The following is a 14,820-nucleotide window of genomic DNA, read 5'->3' as shown; positions in this document are numbered from 1 at the left end:
AATGCTCAAGGCATCCGTCTTTTCTCTTGTGTAAGACTCGTACATAGTATGATAGATTCAAGTGCCCCCTTTTTTCTCTATAGATGGGGTATTTTCTGGGATGTGCTTCAGTATGTGGCAGAAGGTGTCAGCAGGTTGTTTCAGTCCCATAAAAAGCCTAAGGGCTCGAGAGGAAGCAGCTGCTGAGAAATGAACATTGGTTAGAAGGACAGGCCTACTTGAGTTTGACTTCCCTCTGGGACTGTACCATTAACACCCTGATGGATTTACGAGCATCTTGACATTCATACTCTTTGTTTGGTCATTACAGGGAAAGTAAAGCAGGTGGAAGTGCTGGCATTTTTAGAAACTAATTTTAATGATCTTGTCTCCTCCAACAAAAGTCATGTTTTGCTTGTTTGGGTTCGGTAACGATCCTTCTTTCTTGGAGGAAAAAAAACCTTTTAACGTTCCAATTACATCTGCCCTGCCAAGACACAACAGCACATTTTGTGCCTTGGCACCATTAAAAATCAAGAGCTGGCAATAGATCTGTTTGAATCACTTTGAGAGGTGAGATAAAAAGGGGATTCAATTATGTTGATGTTTCATTTTTACTTTGTTTATCTGCCTTTGGACAGCACTTTCTAAACAAGCACTCTCTGTGTTGGCTTGCAGGAGGAAAATTCCTGCACTTTTCAGAGGAACCCTGGGTAACATGACCAGCTTTGGAACAAGATAGCACAGATCACTGTCACCTTGTTAGCAGCACAAGCATCCCCCACACCATTCTCGAGCATAAAGCTTATGTAAGGTATTTGACGTTGATGTGCTTGAGCCGTGGCTGTGTGTCAGTGGGTTCAGTGTTTTCATGTGCATGTGTACAGTATGTGTGTTTAATTTTCCATGTAGTCACTGCCCTTAAGTCTGGGACTTACCAACGGGTCTGGACCTGCTCTCCTCACTCCCAATTCAGCCTCGTGGGCTACCAGTAATCCCTTGAGTACTGAGGGAGAGGGGTGGGGCTGGCAGGGTGGGGGTGGACGAGGTGCTCGGAGATAGTCAAAAAAAATGTGTGTATGGCGTGCATCCCCACAGGTAAAGGCAGTGCCAAGAAACGGGGCTGTGCGTCCGGGAATTCTAGTGCTGCCTTAGCCGTAGGTGAAGCACAGCAGAGCTTGCTGCTCTTCTTCAGTCACTCCACAGTCGTCCAGAGTAAACAGACATCCACTGCTTGCCCAGAAATAGACCACACGCACCTGGCATACGCTTCACTTTTCCACTGGTAGATCCCTTTTCTGACATTGGACAGTCATAAGTGCACAACCTGGTTTTATAAAATGTGCTGAAAGAAGCATGATGTGTGCTCTGTGCATGCTGAGTGAGGTATGTCCCACCAGCGAAGGATTACATGAGAGATGTTTAAGTAGATGAGTAGCCTGAACAAGTGTACAAGGTGTTTTAGTTACGCCATCAGAGCAACACTAACAAGATGAAACATTTCATTCATATTTTCTTATGACAAACAAGACACAACTGTTTAAATGGTGATGGCATTCAACACGTTAGGTGTGTTTTTTAAGTTTTTTCTTATTTCGTAAAATGTCCTCTCCCCTTTCCGTAAATACACACACACATGCATGCACTGACAAGTGCAATACGCACACACCTTCACAACACAGCTCTCTGACAAGTGCAAACATCGCATGTGGTTTTAATTTGCTCACAAAAATCTTCCACTCTGACGTGATAATTTAACATCAATGTTTATTTGAAATTGGTAAAATATTTACAAAAACACATTTCAAATGGTAAGTGCACTATAAGAAATATGTTTAAAAAACTAAAACATTTGTAAAACAAGCTGAATTCATTCTTGAGTTGTGCAAAAAGCATCACACTTCAGATGAAAGTAAAATACCTGTCCAGAAATAAAAGGCAATAAATTGCCCCTAATTCACTATGGCGTTAAAAAACAAACAGCAAATGTGTGTATTGAGTCTATATGGCTTCCCTAAAACCAACACCACAACCACATCCCCTGACCCTCACCATCTAAAGACAAAAAGCTGGCTGTAAATCCTGAGAGGGAGAAAAACATGGTGTCATCACTCTTACAACCACTGATATTACTCATGGCTTTGACAGCACAGGAGGCTTCATAAGGACAAACTGACATTCAACTATGAACACAAAAAAGGAATTGTATAAATCATGTGGGCTGTAAAAACAAACAAAGCAAGTGAAACCGATAGACGGTTAGTGTGAAATGATGCTCAGCTGGCTGACGACTCCAGCCTCTCAGTCAGAGGGAGTTTCCCCAGGTCGGACTGTCCCTGCGGCTGTCTGCTGTCCTTTATGGTGCAACTCTCTCCAAAAACACCTGTGGAATTATCGTCCATGAAAACCCCAACAAACGCTGTTTTCCATACCTGGGATTTAGCATCTTGAACTCTGACCTCGTTAGGGAGATGATGTAGAAATAACAGAAATGTCCCGGATAATCACCTGGGAAAATAAAAGTGTTCTTCCATCGAGGTCTTTTTGGTCCTCATGTCCTTTTGCATCCTTTATCCACCTTTTTCAGGGGTTTTATAAATCATTTAAATCTTTTTCCATGTCAAACTGACACACTTTTATACATGTATATCACTTCTTTACAGATCTGTCCATCCAACAAATAAATAAATTCATTTCAAGACAGAAATTTGTACTACTGCAAGGAAAAAGTATATACACATAGAAAATGATATCTTTAATATCTATAAAAAGAAGTCCACGGTTTGATGTGCGTTCAGCATGATAATGGTGGAGCTCGCAGGAGGAAAGGTGGACCACAAAGATCCTGATGACTTTAAATATTTTGTTCCCCTCGTCCACATTATTCTCGTCCCCTTTCTCTCCATCGTATGCTCCTCTCTGTGGTCTCAAACACAGAGGCAGAGCAGTGTGCCATGCTGTGTTTTTTAGCTACACTTGCAAGACTTCACGATCATATTGGACAGCTGCTCTACCTGAAAGTGAAAATCAACAGTAATGTGATAAATTATCTGCAAGTGTTGCTTTCACATAAAATCTTCTGTAAACATTTCACCTCCGCATGAAGGCTACATGGCTGCGGTATAGATACCTTGTGTTGCCTGCCCACGTAGTAGAGGATTGGCAGTGGCTCCAGTGCCTGTGGAACACAGCAGGGCTGGGCAGAGGCTCCTGGGTTGTGATGCTTGTACAGGGCCAAAATCTGCAAACAATTATATAAGGGAAAGACATGAAAACAGAGAACGCCTAGTAGCCGAATGGTTATAGCACATGCCACGTAACCGCAATAGATTCCAGGACCTATGTTGCGTGTCATGAACCCTATTTTCAGTCTGTCACTGCGCCATCAACTTTAAAGGCAAAAATGCCAAAGAATTATCCTAAAAAAACAGATGTTGATGTATGTGTTTCTTAACCGACATGGCGTGCAAAGCAACTGTAATAGACAATCATTTACGAGTTTGAGTTACAAGAGTGCTTTTGTTCAAGTCGAGGCATTAGCAACAAAGTGTTAAATGATGTTAAGTAAGTAAGTTTGTATTTGTAAATTAAAACATTTCTTAATTGATTGATATCAAATGTCATGGTCATCCATCCGGTAGGTGCTATATCATTAGAATTTAGCCTGTAAGTAATGATATCTGTCATCAACCATTAGTATCTTCTTTTTTTTTTATTAATTGATTCATTGTTTAGTCTATAAAATGTCCTAAAAATGTTTTTTAAATGGGCTATAGGTGTAAATAAAAACAGTCCTTTGGTAAACAGAGGGGCATAAAATCAAGTTAGCTTTCTGTCTGAGCTGCCAAACCTTACATGGCTGTACCTTCATTCAGTGGATTCACACTACAGTGAGGTGTTGCGCTTTACCTGAGAATATTTGTTTTCAGCATTCCAGATGTAGGTGCAGGACCCCATGCAGTAGTTAGCATTGTAGCCCGTCGGCTTGTGTATCCACTTCCAGCCCAGATCTTTCCTGAAGTCGATGTACAAGCTCCGCACGCAGCAGGTCTCCGTCTGGCTACATAAGAGAAAACAGGGAACGTCTTTGGTGAAGTGTGTGATGAGATAAAGTTTGTTAGAGAGGTTGCTGTAGAAGGTACATTTTCAAAATCAGACCGTTTTAAAGCTGCAGTACGCATAAGTTTAATGTAAGATTGCACACATCCTATCAGTGAACACATTGCGGTCTTTCCCATCCTAAGCAGGACCCCTAAGATTTACTCTACTTACCTAAATGAGAGTCTGGTGTCTGATAAACAGCAGTTACTTATTTCCCAAAGAAAGCGACAAATCAAAACATAAGTATAAAATAAAAACTGTCCTCATACAGCACTTGGCCAGGGCTCCAGTGCGGCTGTGGCTCAGTAAATGAGTAGGTTACTGGAGGAGACTGAACCCCAGTTGCTCCGGAAGGCCAGGCCATCTGTCTTGCAAGGCAGCTCGGCCTTGCATCAGTGTATGTGTGTGTGCGTGGATAGCCTGGTCTGCTAAAATGTACGTTCCCATACACCGAAACTGCATTGTCAATGAAATGTTTGAGGGAAATACATTTTCTATTACGTTTTGTTTCTGATTCTGACGTCCGTGTGTGGAAGAGGTCGGGGTGGATGGATGGTTTAATGGTTTTCACCCAGGAGGCCGCTGTTTGTGTCCCGTTATTTTAATTCACGCTGTAATTTAATGGCATAACAAACTTACTGTAATGTTAAGCCAAACCATGATCTTTTACTAAACCTAACCAACTACTTTTGTTGTGTTTTCGTTTTGATTTGTTTCAAGTTGCAACGTTAGCCACATGCTTAAAACTGCGACCATACTCCAGGAGAAAACGTAATTGAGAATGCAGCTTAGTTGCATGGTATCGTAATTTTATGGGAGACAGGGTTAGCGTGGAATAATGAGGGGCATATTGTAAAGTGCTTCAGCCTACTGAGGTTGAAAAGCGCTGTACAAATGCAGTCCATTTACCGTGCAGCTATGAGTTGTCAAGTGGGTACTCAGAAACACTTTCTACCTGTCACTGTGTTTTGAAGCTGACAATGGGTTAGGTTGAAATCAAATGCAGCAGAACAATGTGATGTGCATGATTGCTTACGCTGTGCAGGTATCCTTCGTCTCCGTGGAGCGTTTTTTGCGGGAGGTGAGGTGGCTGCTGCTGTTCTGAGGGATGGACATGGTCAGGATGTAGGGTGGTTGCTTTGTCATCTTTTTTAACGGTCCTTTGTCTCCCCTACCAGTCTCGATCCCAGAGATGGTAAAACCGAAGACCTCGGCCTTTGCCAGGCCGCATTCACAGAACAGCCGCAGTTGGAAACCCTGCTCATCCTCTGGTGAGACAGGAAATGTTACAACATTGAGCCAATTAAAACTGGTTGGTTACTTTATCTGTGAAGGTAAATTGCTCATGGGCGGAACTAAACAGATGAACAGATCAATAAATAAAGCCTGTTAATCTCACCGGTCCCTTTGAGCCAGATCTGCAGGGTCTCAGTGACATCGAAGGACAGCCATTTCTCTTTCGAATGGTTGGTGATGAAGCGGGAAGCGAGGGTAGTGGGGCGATGTGCCCAGACCCTGGTACAGCTCCACCCGCTGCTTCTCTAGTATCGAGGTGTGCTTGATAAACATCCGCAGCTCTGCACTGGTCAGCAAGCGGTAATCCCCCACACTTTGCCGTAACTCAGAGATGTTGAAGAACATCGGGATGCTTGTGGAGGACATGGTGGTCCCAGTGTCGTTCTTTTCTGTGGGAATAAAAAACAAAAGCTTATTAGCAGATTTTACAAAACAAGAATGAATCTTAACACAGGTAGTTGGGATGTATAAAGGCAAACTATGACATGTGAAAATTCCTGTGAGAGAGGCAAATGTAATATGGTGGTGTCACTGGCTGTCATATAATCTAGTGTCAAACCAACCTTATCAACACTTTGAATGGGAAATATCATTTAAATCTTTTAAACTTTTTGGTCTGTGTTTTTTAAGGGTATGATATGTCTTTTAGAAGAAGTTATTTTATCAAAAATAAAAACCAACACCTTTGTTGTTTCTCTGCTCTCCTCACCCTTCATTCCCCATGTTCTTCAGGTTCCTTCAGGTTCCTGATTAAAGACCGATATTAGTGAGAATGAGGACAACAGGAGCCGCACTGAAAGGTTTTTAAGAGAGGTGGTGGAGCTCTGGTGTGTTTTTTTAAATATTTGTCAGGCCATAGTTACGGCCTATACAGTGAATTCACTTTACTGCAATATCTCTTGGCACAAGAACGGATTTTCTGTTTAAGAACATGACATTAGATCAAATGGGTGCTCGAAGTTGACGTTTAATGGACATGAGGTTCCAAGAATCAGGTTCTTTAAGCTCTTACTACATACCGTAACCCCGGGATGTTTATTATTCAGAGTTCTCTACACACACACACTAATAAAACTGAATAGCCAAATTCACAGTGTTACCCAATAATCTCTTCTGCAGCCAAACGTTCATCTATTCCAGCTGCTGTAAAGTTGCCCAAAGAGAGCGTTTTGTTTTCTTCCAGTATTCCTGCCCATATTTGCAACTTATATTCCTGAGCCTGCACATATCATGACAGCAGGAACATTCCCCCTGCAGAGGCTGATACAAAACAGAGGCAAGCTACTGAAGGCTTTAACGCCATAAATTTCCCAGCGTTACATTGCAAAGGATTAAGTTGGACGGAAACGTGCAAAGATAATCGTAAGAAGGAAGGAAGATGATCCAAGAGTGAAACACCGTGTAGAAAGAGAGAGTGAGAGGAGGAGTGGAAGGGGGGGTTGTAACAGGCAAAGAAAACAGCAAAGTGAAGAATGCACTCATATGAATATAACTCACAGTTGTGAGAGGTGCAAGGGTGTGAGTGAGTGGGGGTGCAGAGAAATTGGAGATGTGTATCAATGGAGCCCGGGCCTGGCGCAGGACCAAACCTTCCACTCTGCCTCAGCCTGCCAGAGCCGGGATTCTCTGCTCTCAAGTCTGGGAATTACTCTTTGACTTGACAGGAGCTACAACCCAGCCTTGCATACTTGCAATCCAGGCTGTACCAGGATCCTCCATGTCACGGCTGCTTGTGTATCAGTTACCAGTACCACCATCTGTGTTGTTGCTGAGGTAGTGTTTCACCTCTTGTAGTGAAGCCAAAGTGAAACTGAAAAGAGCTGCCATGGAGTGTAAAGGGAAATGAGATAACATTTATACTGGTCCCACCCAGAGGGTCGTCAAATGTTCGGTTGTAAGAGCTTGAATGGAAACACAGAGCATCACAACAGTGTACAGTATGTGAAGAGCGGTGCACTGGCAACGGTGCGCCGAGCAACACCGAACGCGGAAAGTCATCGTCTCCAGCAAGTTTGAGTAAACTGAGATAAATGTGTTAAGGGAAGTGTTTACAAAACAGGAAATTAAGTCACTTCCCCTAAGTCATTCCACATTTTGACTGCAGTACCATAATTACGTTGACGCTTTATCCTCACTTCTACTTTCCATTAACACCGCTTGCATCGGGACCCTGTCACTAAACTGCTCTTCTGATCAAAATACAACAACTGGAGGGGACAAAGCAAAACATTTCTTCTCCATGCTCTGCTGGGAAAATGCATCGCTCTTCCCGATGGGGGTGAAGATAGCACCCTAGCCTGCATACTAACATGGGTGTGGGGGGATTTGTGTGTTGAATCAGGGCCTATCCACAGGTAAGCCGGGGACAGCTGTTGTGACAGGTAGGGAGACAGCTCTGTAATTACCAGTGGGAGGAACCAGATTCCAGCAACAGGCTAAAATACCTGCCTCCTTCATACACTCGGCTCCACCCTCCCACAGCCCACTCGTCAATGTCTAGTTTCCCCACTTCACACAGCTTTAGACACTGTCCGAGCCACTTCTACATCGTAGGGTGGCAGTAGCTTCATTTACTCTTATAATATAATATAATAATTACTCAGTGAGCCGTGAACTCATTTCACTCCTGAATGGCGCAAAGTGGCAGGTTTCCAAAAGGGGGAAAAATGTTCTCTCTGTAAACAAGCTGAATTACATTTGAACCAATCGCATGTCAAAAGGGAGAGGTGAATATGTGTGGGCTTCAAGGGAGGGATGTGAGGGCTAAATTACTGAAGGAATCTTGCCTAATCCACCACACAATTACCATAATGGAGGCTAACACTATTAAATTCTAAAATGCTCTGCACACAAATATGCATCCCCGTAGACTGTTTTGGGGTATCAGGAAAGTGTGAGTCGTCCAATAAAAAGAACCACAAATTGAAGCAACGAAAAATAATTGTAAATAAATGTTAACGTTTTTTTATTTGTTCCATTTAGCTTCCTTTTAAATGGCTTTGCACACAGTTCTCTGTCTTTTACTTCTCACAGAAGCGCAGCAGCTCCATTGTCTCCCACACCCTCTTGTGTCTTATGAAAAAAATTAATTGCAAAATCCTTCTTGCAAGGCCTGCACACGTACACTTATACAATTGGCTTTCCCAGTGTGCAGAGGCTGAGTGTGTTTTAGGGAGCTGTGCTGAGGGTTAAGACAGTGGATGGGTGTTCTCTGGCATTCCACAGAGGTAGGAAACACATGCTCCCCATGGGCACCGCTTGCACCGGACCTGAGTCACTCAAGATCTCAGTGGCCATCAGCCTGCCTTCCTTCCTGCCAAGCTGCCCCGTCACAAACACTCTGCAAACACACTGATAATAAGCTCAGGAAACCCAGCAGAGAGAAACAGACAGACAGACAGAGAGAGAGACGGGTAATCATGGGCAGAGAGATATGGAAAATGGTCAGGGAGGGAGAAAGAGATATGATGGAGAACAAGTGACAGGATAAGCAAGGGAGAACCTGATGCTCAAGTTACAGGAAACCCCCAATCCCAGAGGGACAGATAGAGAGAGAGAGAGAGAGAGAGAGAGAGAGAGAGAGAGAGAGAGAGAGAGAGAGAGAGAGAGAGAAAAGAAAATGAAATAGAGAGAGAACGAGACAGGGTGAGGGTGAAAGAGTGCATTTCATGTATTCCCTCATCTCATTTTTCCACAATTGCCTCCTGTTCTTTTAGTTTTCACCTAAACAGAACAAAATCATGCCCATTCATTTGGAAAGTTCCTTTGTTCTTCTTTTGGGCTGCACACTCCTGAGCACCATCCATCCACTCAAGTCTTTCTTTTGAAGTGGAGGATAAAAGAGGGATAGTGTGGATGCCTGCCTGGTGGGGTGAGAAGTATAGGCATGTAGAGAACAATGGAGCACAGAAACCAAAAAAAATAAATCTGTTTATCATAATAGTTTAGGAGTCATTGCACAATTACAGCCAAAAACCATTTGGCTGAACAAACAGCATGTGCATGCAAGCCTAACAAACAGCGCTAATAAAGCAGTACAAATGCCACAGATACCACGAAAGCAGCGGACCAGATGAAGCACACAGTCCAGCTAACTTGTAACGCCTGTGATCCCTGAACTCCTCAGGCTGCCTGAAGATGTTGGGTGGAGATCAGAAGGGGTACACATGGTGAGGGAATTTATGGACGAGATTGGAATTGACCCCAGCGGGAAAATGCTGATTAGTCTGGGCTGTAGGCGCTCAGTTTGTCTATCCCAGCAACGGCTTTAAATGAGGACATACTATCCTCATCTTCAGGTTCATACTTGTATTTTGGGTTTCTACGAGAAAATGTTTACATGCTTTAATGATCAAAAAAGACATGATTTATTTCGTACTGTATGTCTGAATATACCTGTATTCACCCTCTGTCTGTTCTCGTTAAGTCCCCCTCCCGAGAAAAATTGCAAAGGTAGTTCTCAAGTTGTTGGTGGAGATACTCTGTTTGTGGGTTGGTTGGCACTCCAGATATCCAAATGTGTGTATCACGTATCACAAGTATCACGATCATGATTCATCGCCTTTAGGCTTCTTTATGCTGAATTGTGGTGGGCCAACAGAATGACAAGGTGAAACATTGGCTTTGAACGACCCCTGGCTTAGACCTTTGTTGGTTTTTGATAGATTTGTATACAGTAGTTCTAGGGGCACCTGTTGGTTCCCTCTGCCATCTGTTAATGTAAGATCTGGAAAACAACCCTTTTTCAGAATTGAAACCGTCTCCAGGATCGTTGCTTCCATGTGTGTGTGTGTCTCGAGCAGTGTGCCTAAAGTGTCAGTAAATGTCGGAGCATAAAACAGTCGTAATATTACTTGACATTCTTAGTGCTGTAGTTAAACCATCAGCAATTGCCCCCATTCTTGACGATGGGCGTCCACGTGTGATGTGTTGATGTTCGGAGTTATCTGGTACTTACCGGTCATGTTGAACTTGTGCAGCACCTTGGCGAAGTACTCCTCCTCCTCCTGCTCTGTGGAGATGTCTGTGTGGACCTCGGTCTGCTGCTCCCTCAGCATCTCCTTGGTGCTGTTGTAGAGGGACAGCAGGGTGTTGGGGATTTCCTCCTCGTCTCCCGTCTGATCCGGCTCAGGCTCTTTTGGCAAACGCAGTTTGCTGAGGATCTGGCTCCTAATGGCCTCGATGCGCTTTTTCTTCACCATCTCCAGGTCCAGCGTCTTACACGTAGACATACCACTTACGTTGCCCACTGTGTACACAACCATGAGTATCAAGAACGCCAGCTTCATGGTGCCAACCTGACTGTTTGCAACCACTTATGCGCTTTGGTTCTCAGCAAATCCTCTCTCACCTTTTCTTTCACTGCCTGACTCTGACCGGGGATGCTTAGGGAACAGTGAATCACTCCGTGGATAGGTGTGAGTGACGCAAGGTGTTTACACACAGCAGAACAATTAAAGCAGTGTGGAGAGTCCTCAAAATTCAGGACTACTTGTGCCAGTGCAGTTGCTGCTGCTGCTGCTGCTGCTGTGAAAACCACCTAGCACTTGTGTCTTCTTCACATAGAAGCAGCTGGAGAAAATCCCAGTGGGCAGACAGACGTCGAGTGATGAGCCAGCCTCTGACTCAGCCACACAGGTAACACAATGACGTCCCAGACCCTGAAATGAGTCCAGAGTGAAGCTGTCAAATGCTAACAGAGCCCAGACAAACATGCACACAGACAGCGCCCACCAAGACTCAGATAGCACAATATACCAACACTCAAATCGTCCACCGAGTTGGTTCTGTAATCACAGACCAACTTGAGATTGATATGATTTCAAGCCTTCACCAGCAATATTACATTAAATCCTGTCTTACTTGAAGCAGCTAAACCTCCACGTGTGAGCTCTCTTTCACATGAGCTGTGTAACACTTGGCACAGCTCAACGTAGTTACAAACCGAGTCTGATGCTTTTCAGCTGACACTGCTTCCTGTCCTCCTTGACCCACAAGGGCTTTTTTTCACAGATCATTAAGGACTACCCTGTACTTGGATGTGATGTCAATCAGGCTCTCTCTAAATGTGACAAAGGAAGAGGAAATAGCAATGATACATCCTGTGCTTAAAGTGGAAAAAATGGCCTTCCTATTTCTCAGTTTTCTAAGTCTGATCGGATGACCCCGGGGGCTTTGAGTCAACCCGGAGCTGAACAACTATCCTCTGTACCGGGAAAAGTATAATGTAGTATTTCAAAATCTGCCTAACTTATTCTACAAGCCTATAGAGTCGAGCCATCAATAACTGTCCCCACAGAAACACATCTGATAAACTTGTATCGCTCTCCGCTCTGACTACCTCTTTTTAGCAATAACACCATGTGATCTGTGTACAACTGCAGTTTAACAGAAAATGCTTTCAGCGCCTCCGACTCATGTCTACTTCACACACAGAGCAGCAGCTGTCTCTAACTGTGTCTTCATTCTCAAACACAATAATGTGATCTCTGTGTATCGAGCCTGGTATGAAAACAGCTAAAGCAGGGATGCTATCAGAAGATTAAAATAAACACAGCAAAACTCTCCTTCTGTCATTCAAATACTGTCCTCTTGTAATAATATTGTCTTAAGTTTAACACACCTCTTTAAATGAGCGTACCATCCAGACACAGCAGCAGTAACGACAGCAGCAGCAGGAGCAACAGTCCCTCTTAGTGTTTTGAGAATCGGATTGTAGTCTTGTCTCTGTCCTCTCTTCCCTCTATCCATCCATCTGTATCACCTCGTTTATGACCTCTGCAGCTCCTTCACACCTTCCCTCTTGAGTCTCTTCTGACACAACTCACTATTCGCACCTCTATTTAACTCCCTGTCTCTCTCCCTCTCTCCTGGTGCTTGTCAGAGCTTGCTGGTGACAAAGTGATTTGTGGGAGCTCAGCTAACTTTTCTCTTGCACTCCCTCGCTCTGCTTCTCTCTCTCTCTCCCCTCGAATGCTTCTTTTTTTTTTCTGGTTCCTGTTACTCGTCTAATAGAGCGAGGAGCTCTCCGCCCAGGAAATGAGGGTAACGGCCGCAGTGTAAAACATCTGCTGTTTAACAGAGCTCTGCTGCCTGCCTTCTGTCCACATCAGGAAGCCAGGAGCTGAACACGCTGAATGACTGACTTTAGAGCCACCAGCTCTCGCACACTCTCTGGCCTGTCAGCAACTGATGCACTGATGACTGGCGTGTCAACAAGCCTTGCATGGCACTAGTGTCCTGCCAAGCGACTGCCACATTTACCTGGTGGGTGTGAAGGTGAATGCCTGCCAGTCCAAAGAACTGAGTCTCTTGGGACCAGCATGTCTAAAAGCAGAACGGTGAATTTGAAAGGATGGAGAGCCAACAAGGCTGGACTGTGTGGTGCACTGACCTACGTCTGGGTGCTTTTTAAAGGTCGGATTGTGTATTTTCCAAAGAAAGGCTAGACTTAAACAAACCAGTGTTGGTTTCAATCATTTGTGTCTCTGTCTGAGGGATGATTCAATAGGGAAGTACATTGCCATAGTTCAGTCTTTGATCTTGGATTTATTTAGGCTTTGCCCAAATGGGCTTCCCGGGGTTGTTTATTGTCTTCCATTTACTGTGACAGTTACAAAGAACAAGCTATTCATCAAACTCTGGCAATAAACGGTGACATTTAACATAGGGAAACTCAAGGCAAAATTCCCCTAAAATACCAGCAATATAATAACAGAAAACAATGATCACTCAAACAAAGGTACTATAGACAATTTGTCCCACAGTTTCAACAGCACTTTATCTCTGATTACCATTAATGAGGGGGAGGATGATATGAGTGTGTCTATCATCTGTCAACAACTATTACTTGTCCTGTTGTGGTGGTCTGTGGGAGCTTTGATGGGTGTGCGCTGCCGCCTGGTGGTCAAAAAAGGTACATCATTTATAGGAGCTCTGATGATTGTCCTCCTCTGTCATCAACAGACAGCCTTAAATTGAAAGATTTTGTAATTTTTTTCTGATCCACGCTTCTTTTTTTTCCACACAAAATCATTGCGCAGTATAAATCTACACAACCATTATCAAAAGTTAATTGAGGTAGAGAAGTGACACAACAGTTACAGATCTTAGTCTATCATGTTGTATGAGTGATAAAATAACAGCAGCAGTTTATTCCACACAACACACAGGTCTTTCTTTGGTTAACATAGTCGTCACGTATTAGAAAACTAAATATATAATAAGCATTTTCTCTTTCATTCTTTTAACCAGAGATGCATCATGTCATACCAGTTAGGGTGTTTGAGCACTACAAGAAAAAGAGAATATCAAATCTGTACTAACAGTGGAAGTCACTGAACTCAATTTAGCTTCAGCAACACATGTGTTCTTGTCGTGCAAATGAAGCCTGATTCAAAAAATAAAAAGTAAATGTTTTGACCTATTTTCTCTGCATTAGTCTTTCAACATATTGGATGGGGCACAACCACCTACGTGCCTTACTGGCCCCGTTCAAGCAACACGTCATACCAGTCTGCCATGGGGCATTTCATACCCTCCACCACAAAGCCTCGATGCCAGCTCCTCCGGTGTGCCTCTGAGCACAAGAGTGCAACATGGTCTGCTTTCCCATCATTCACTGTGAACTCCTAAATGAATCTCCCTGTGATACTGCAGAGGAACCCGTAGAGCTGTGGCAAAGCCCAAAGTCTCTGAACCAGAGAGAGACAAATATTCACAGTCAACAGAGAGAACAGAACAGTCCACATCAGAGCTGGTCCTGCATACATTTCATAACGGTGGTAGAGTGACATGATGCTGCAGCTTCTTTGTGACTGATCAAACTGTTGGGCAGTCAGGCTTGATCTGGAACTTTACTTTGGATAACAGCTTGTATATTAATATAGCAATACAACAATCTTAGTCAAGTAAAAGTACAGAGGTATCGTCAGCAAAATGTACAAAAGTTAAAAGTACTCGTTACGCAGCTGAATGGCTGTTGTCATTGTTATATTATCAATTTCATGATAATAATTTCATTATTGTTGTGTTTAAGAAAATAAGCATGTTTGTGGTATGCTGTTGAGTATATTATATTGTATAAATTGAACATATTGATTGTAAAATCGCACATCTTCCAAGTCAGTAAAAATAACTGCCAAATAAATGTAGTATACCTAAAAACTGTACTTAAGTAGGCTACAGTGGGCTACAGTGGGCTACTTGAGTTAATGTTACCACTAAAACATTTTTTGTAGGCCTATTTGTAGAGAGTATATTAGTACAGAGTACCAGTACTATGAATTCAAATAAAATAAAAACAGGTCTACTGTGCCAGTTACATGCTGAGCTTAGTAATTGTTGTAAACTGACATATTAACGCGTCAAATGAGTAAATTGTCATTTTTAATCAATTCAGAGAACATTCGAAGGATGTGGCATCTGTTAAACACCATACCATCT

The 14,820-nt window shown here is 43.2% G+C and overlaps 1 protein-coding gene across 1 annotated transcript; it reads right to left on the bottom strand.

The window, feature by feature from the left end:
• Window positions 1-1,728: 1,728 nt before the first annotated feature.
• Window positions 1,729-12,362, bottom strand: LOC115017895 (transforming growth factor beta-1 proprotein-like). Its single transcript, XM_029446610.1, is given in 8 exon segments — window positions 1,729-2,993; window positions 3,110-3,220; window positions 3,889-4,039; window positions 5,117-5,348; window positions 5,480-5,570; window positions 5,572-5,765; window positions 10,334-11,036; window positions 11,999-12,362. Coding segments are annotated over 7 exon segments (1,158 nt in total). The 5' UTR covers window positions 10,665-11,036; window positions 11,999-12,362; the 3' UTR covers window positions 1,729-2,945.
• Between the last annotated feature and the right edge of the window lie 2,458 nt (window positions 12,363-14,820).

Source organism: Cottoperca gobio, chromosome 13, assembly GCF_900634415.1.
Source record: "Cottoperca gobio chromosome 13, fCotGob3.1, whole genome shotgun sequence".
NCBI lineage: Eukaryota > Metazoa > Chordata > Actinopteri > Perciformes > Bovichtidae > Cottoperca > Cottoperca gobio.
The sequence above is the reverse complement of the archived record's forward strand: the minus strand, read 5'-3'. Positions and strand labels throughout refer to the sequence as shown.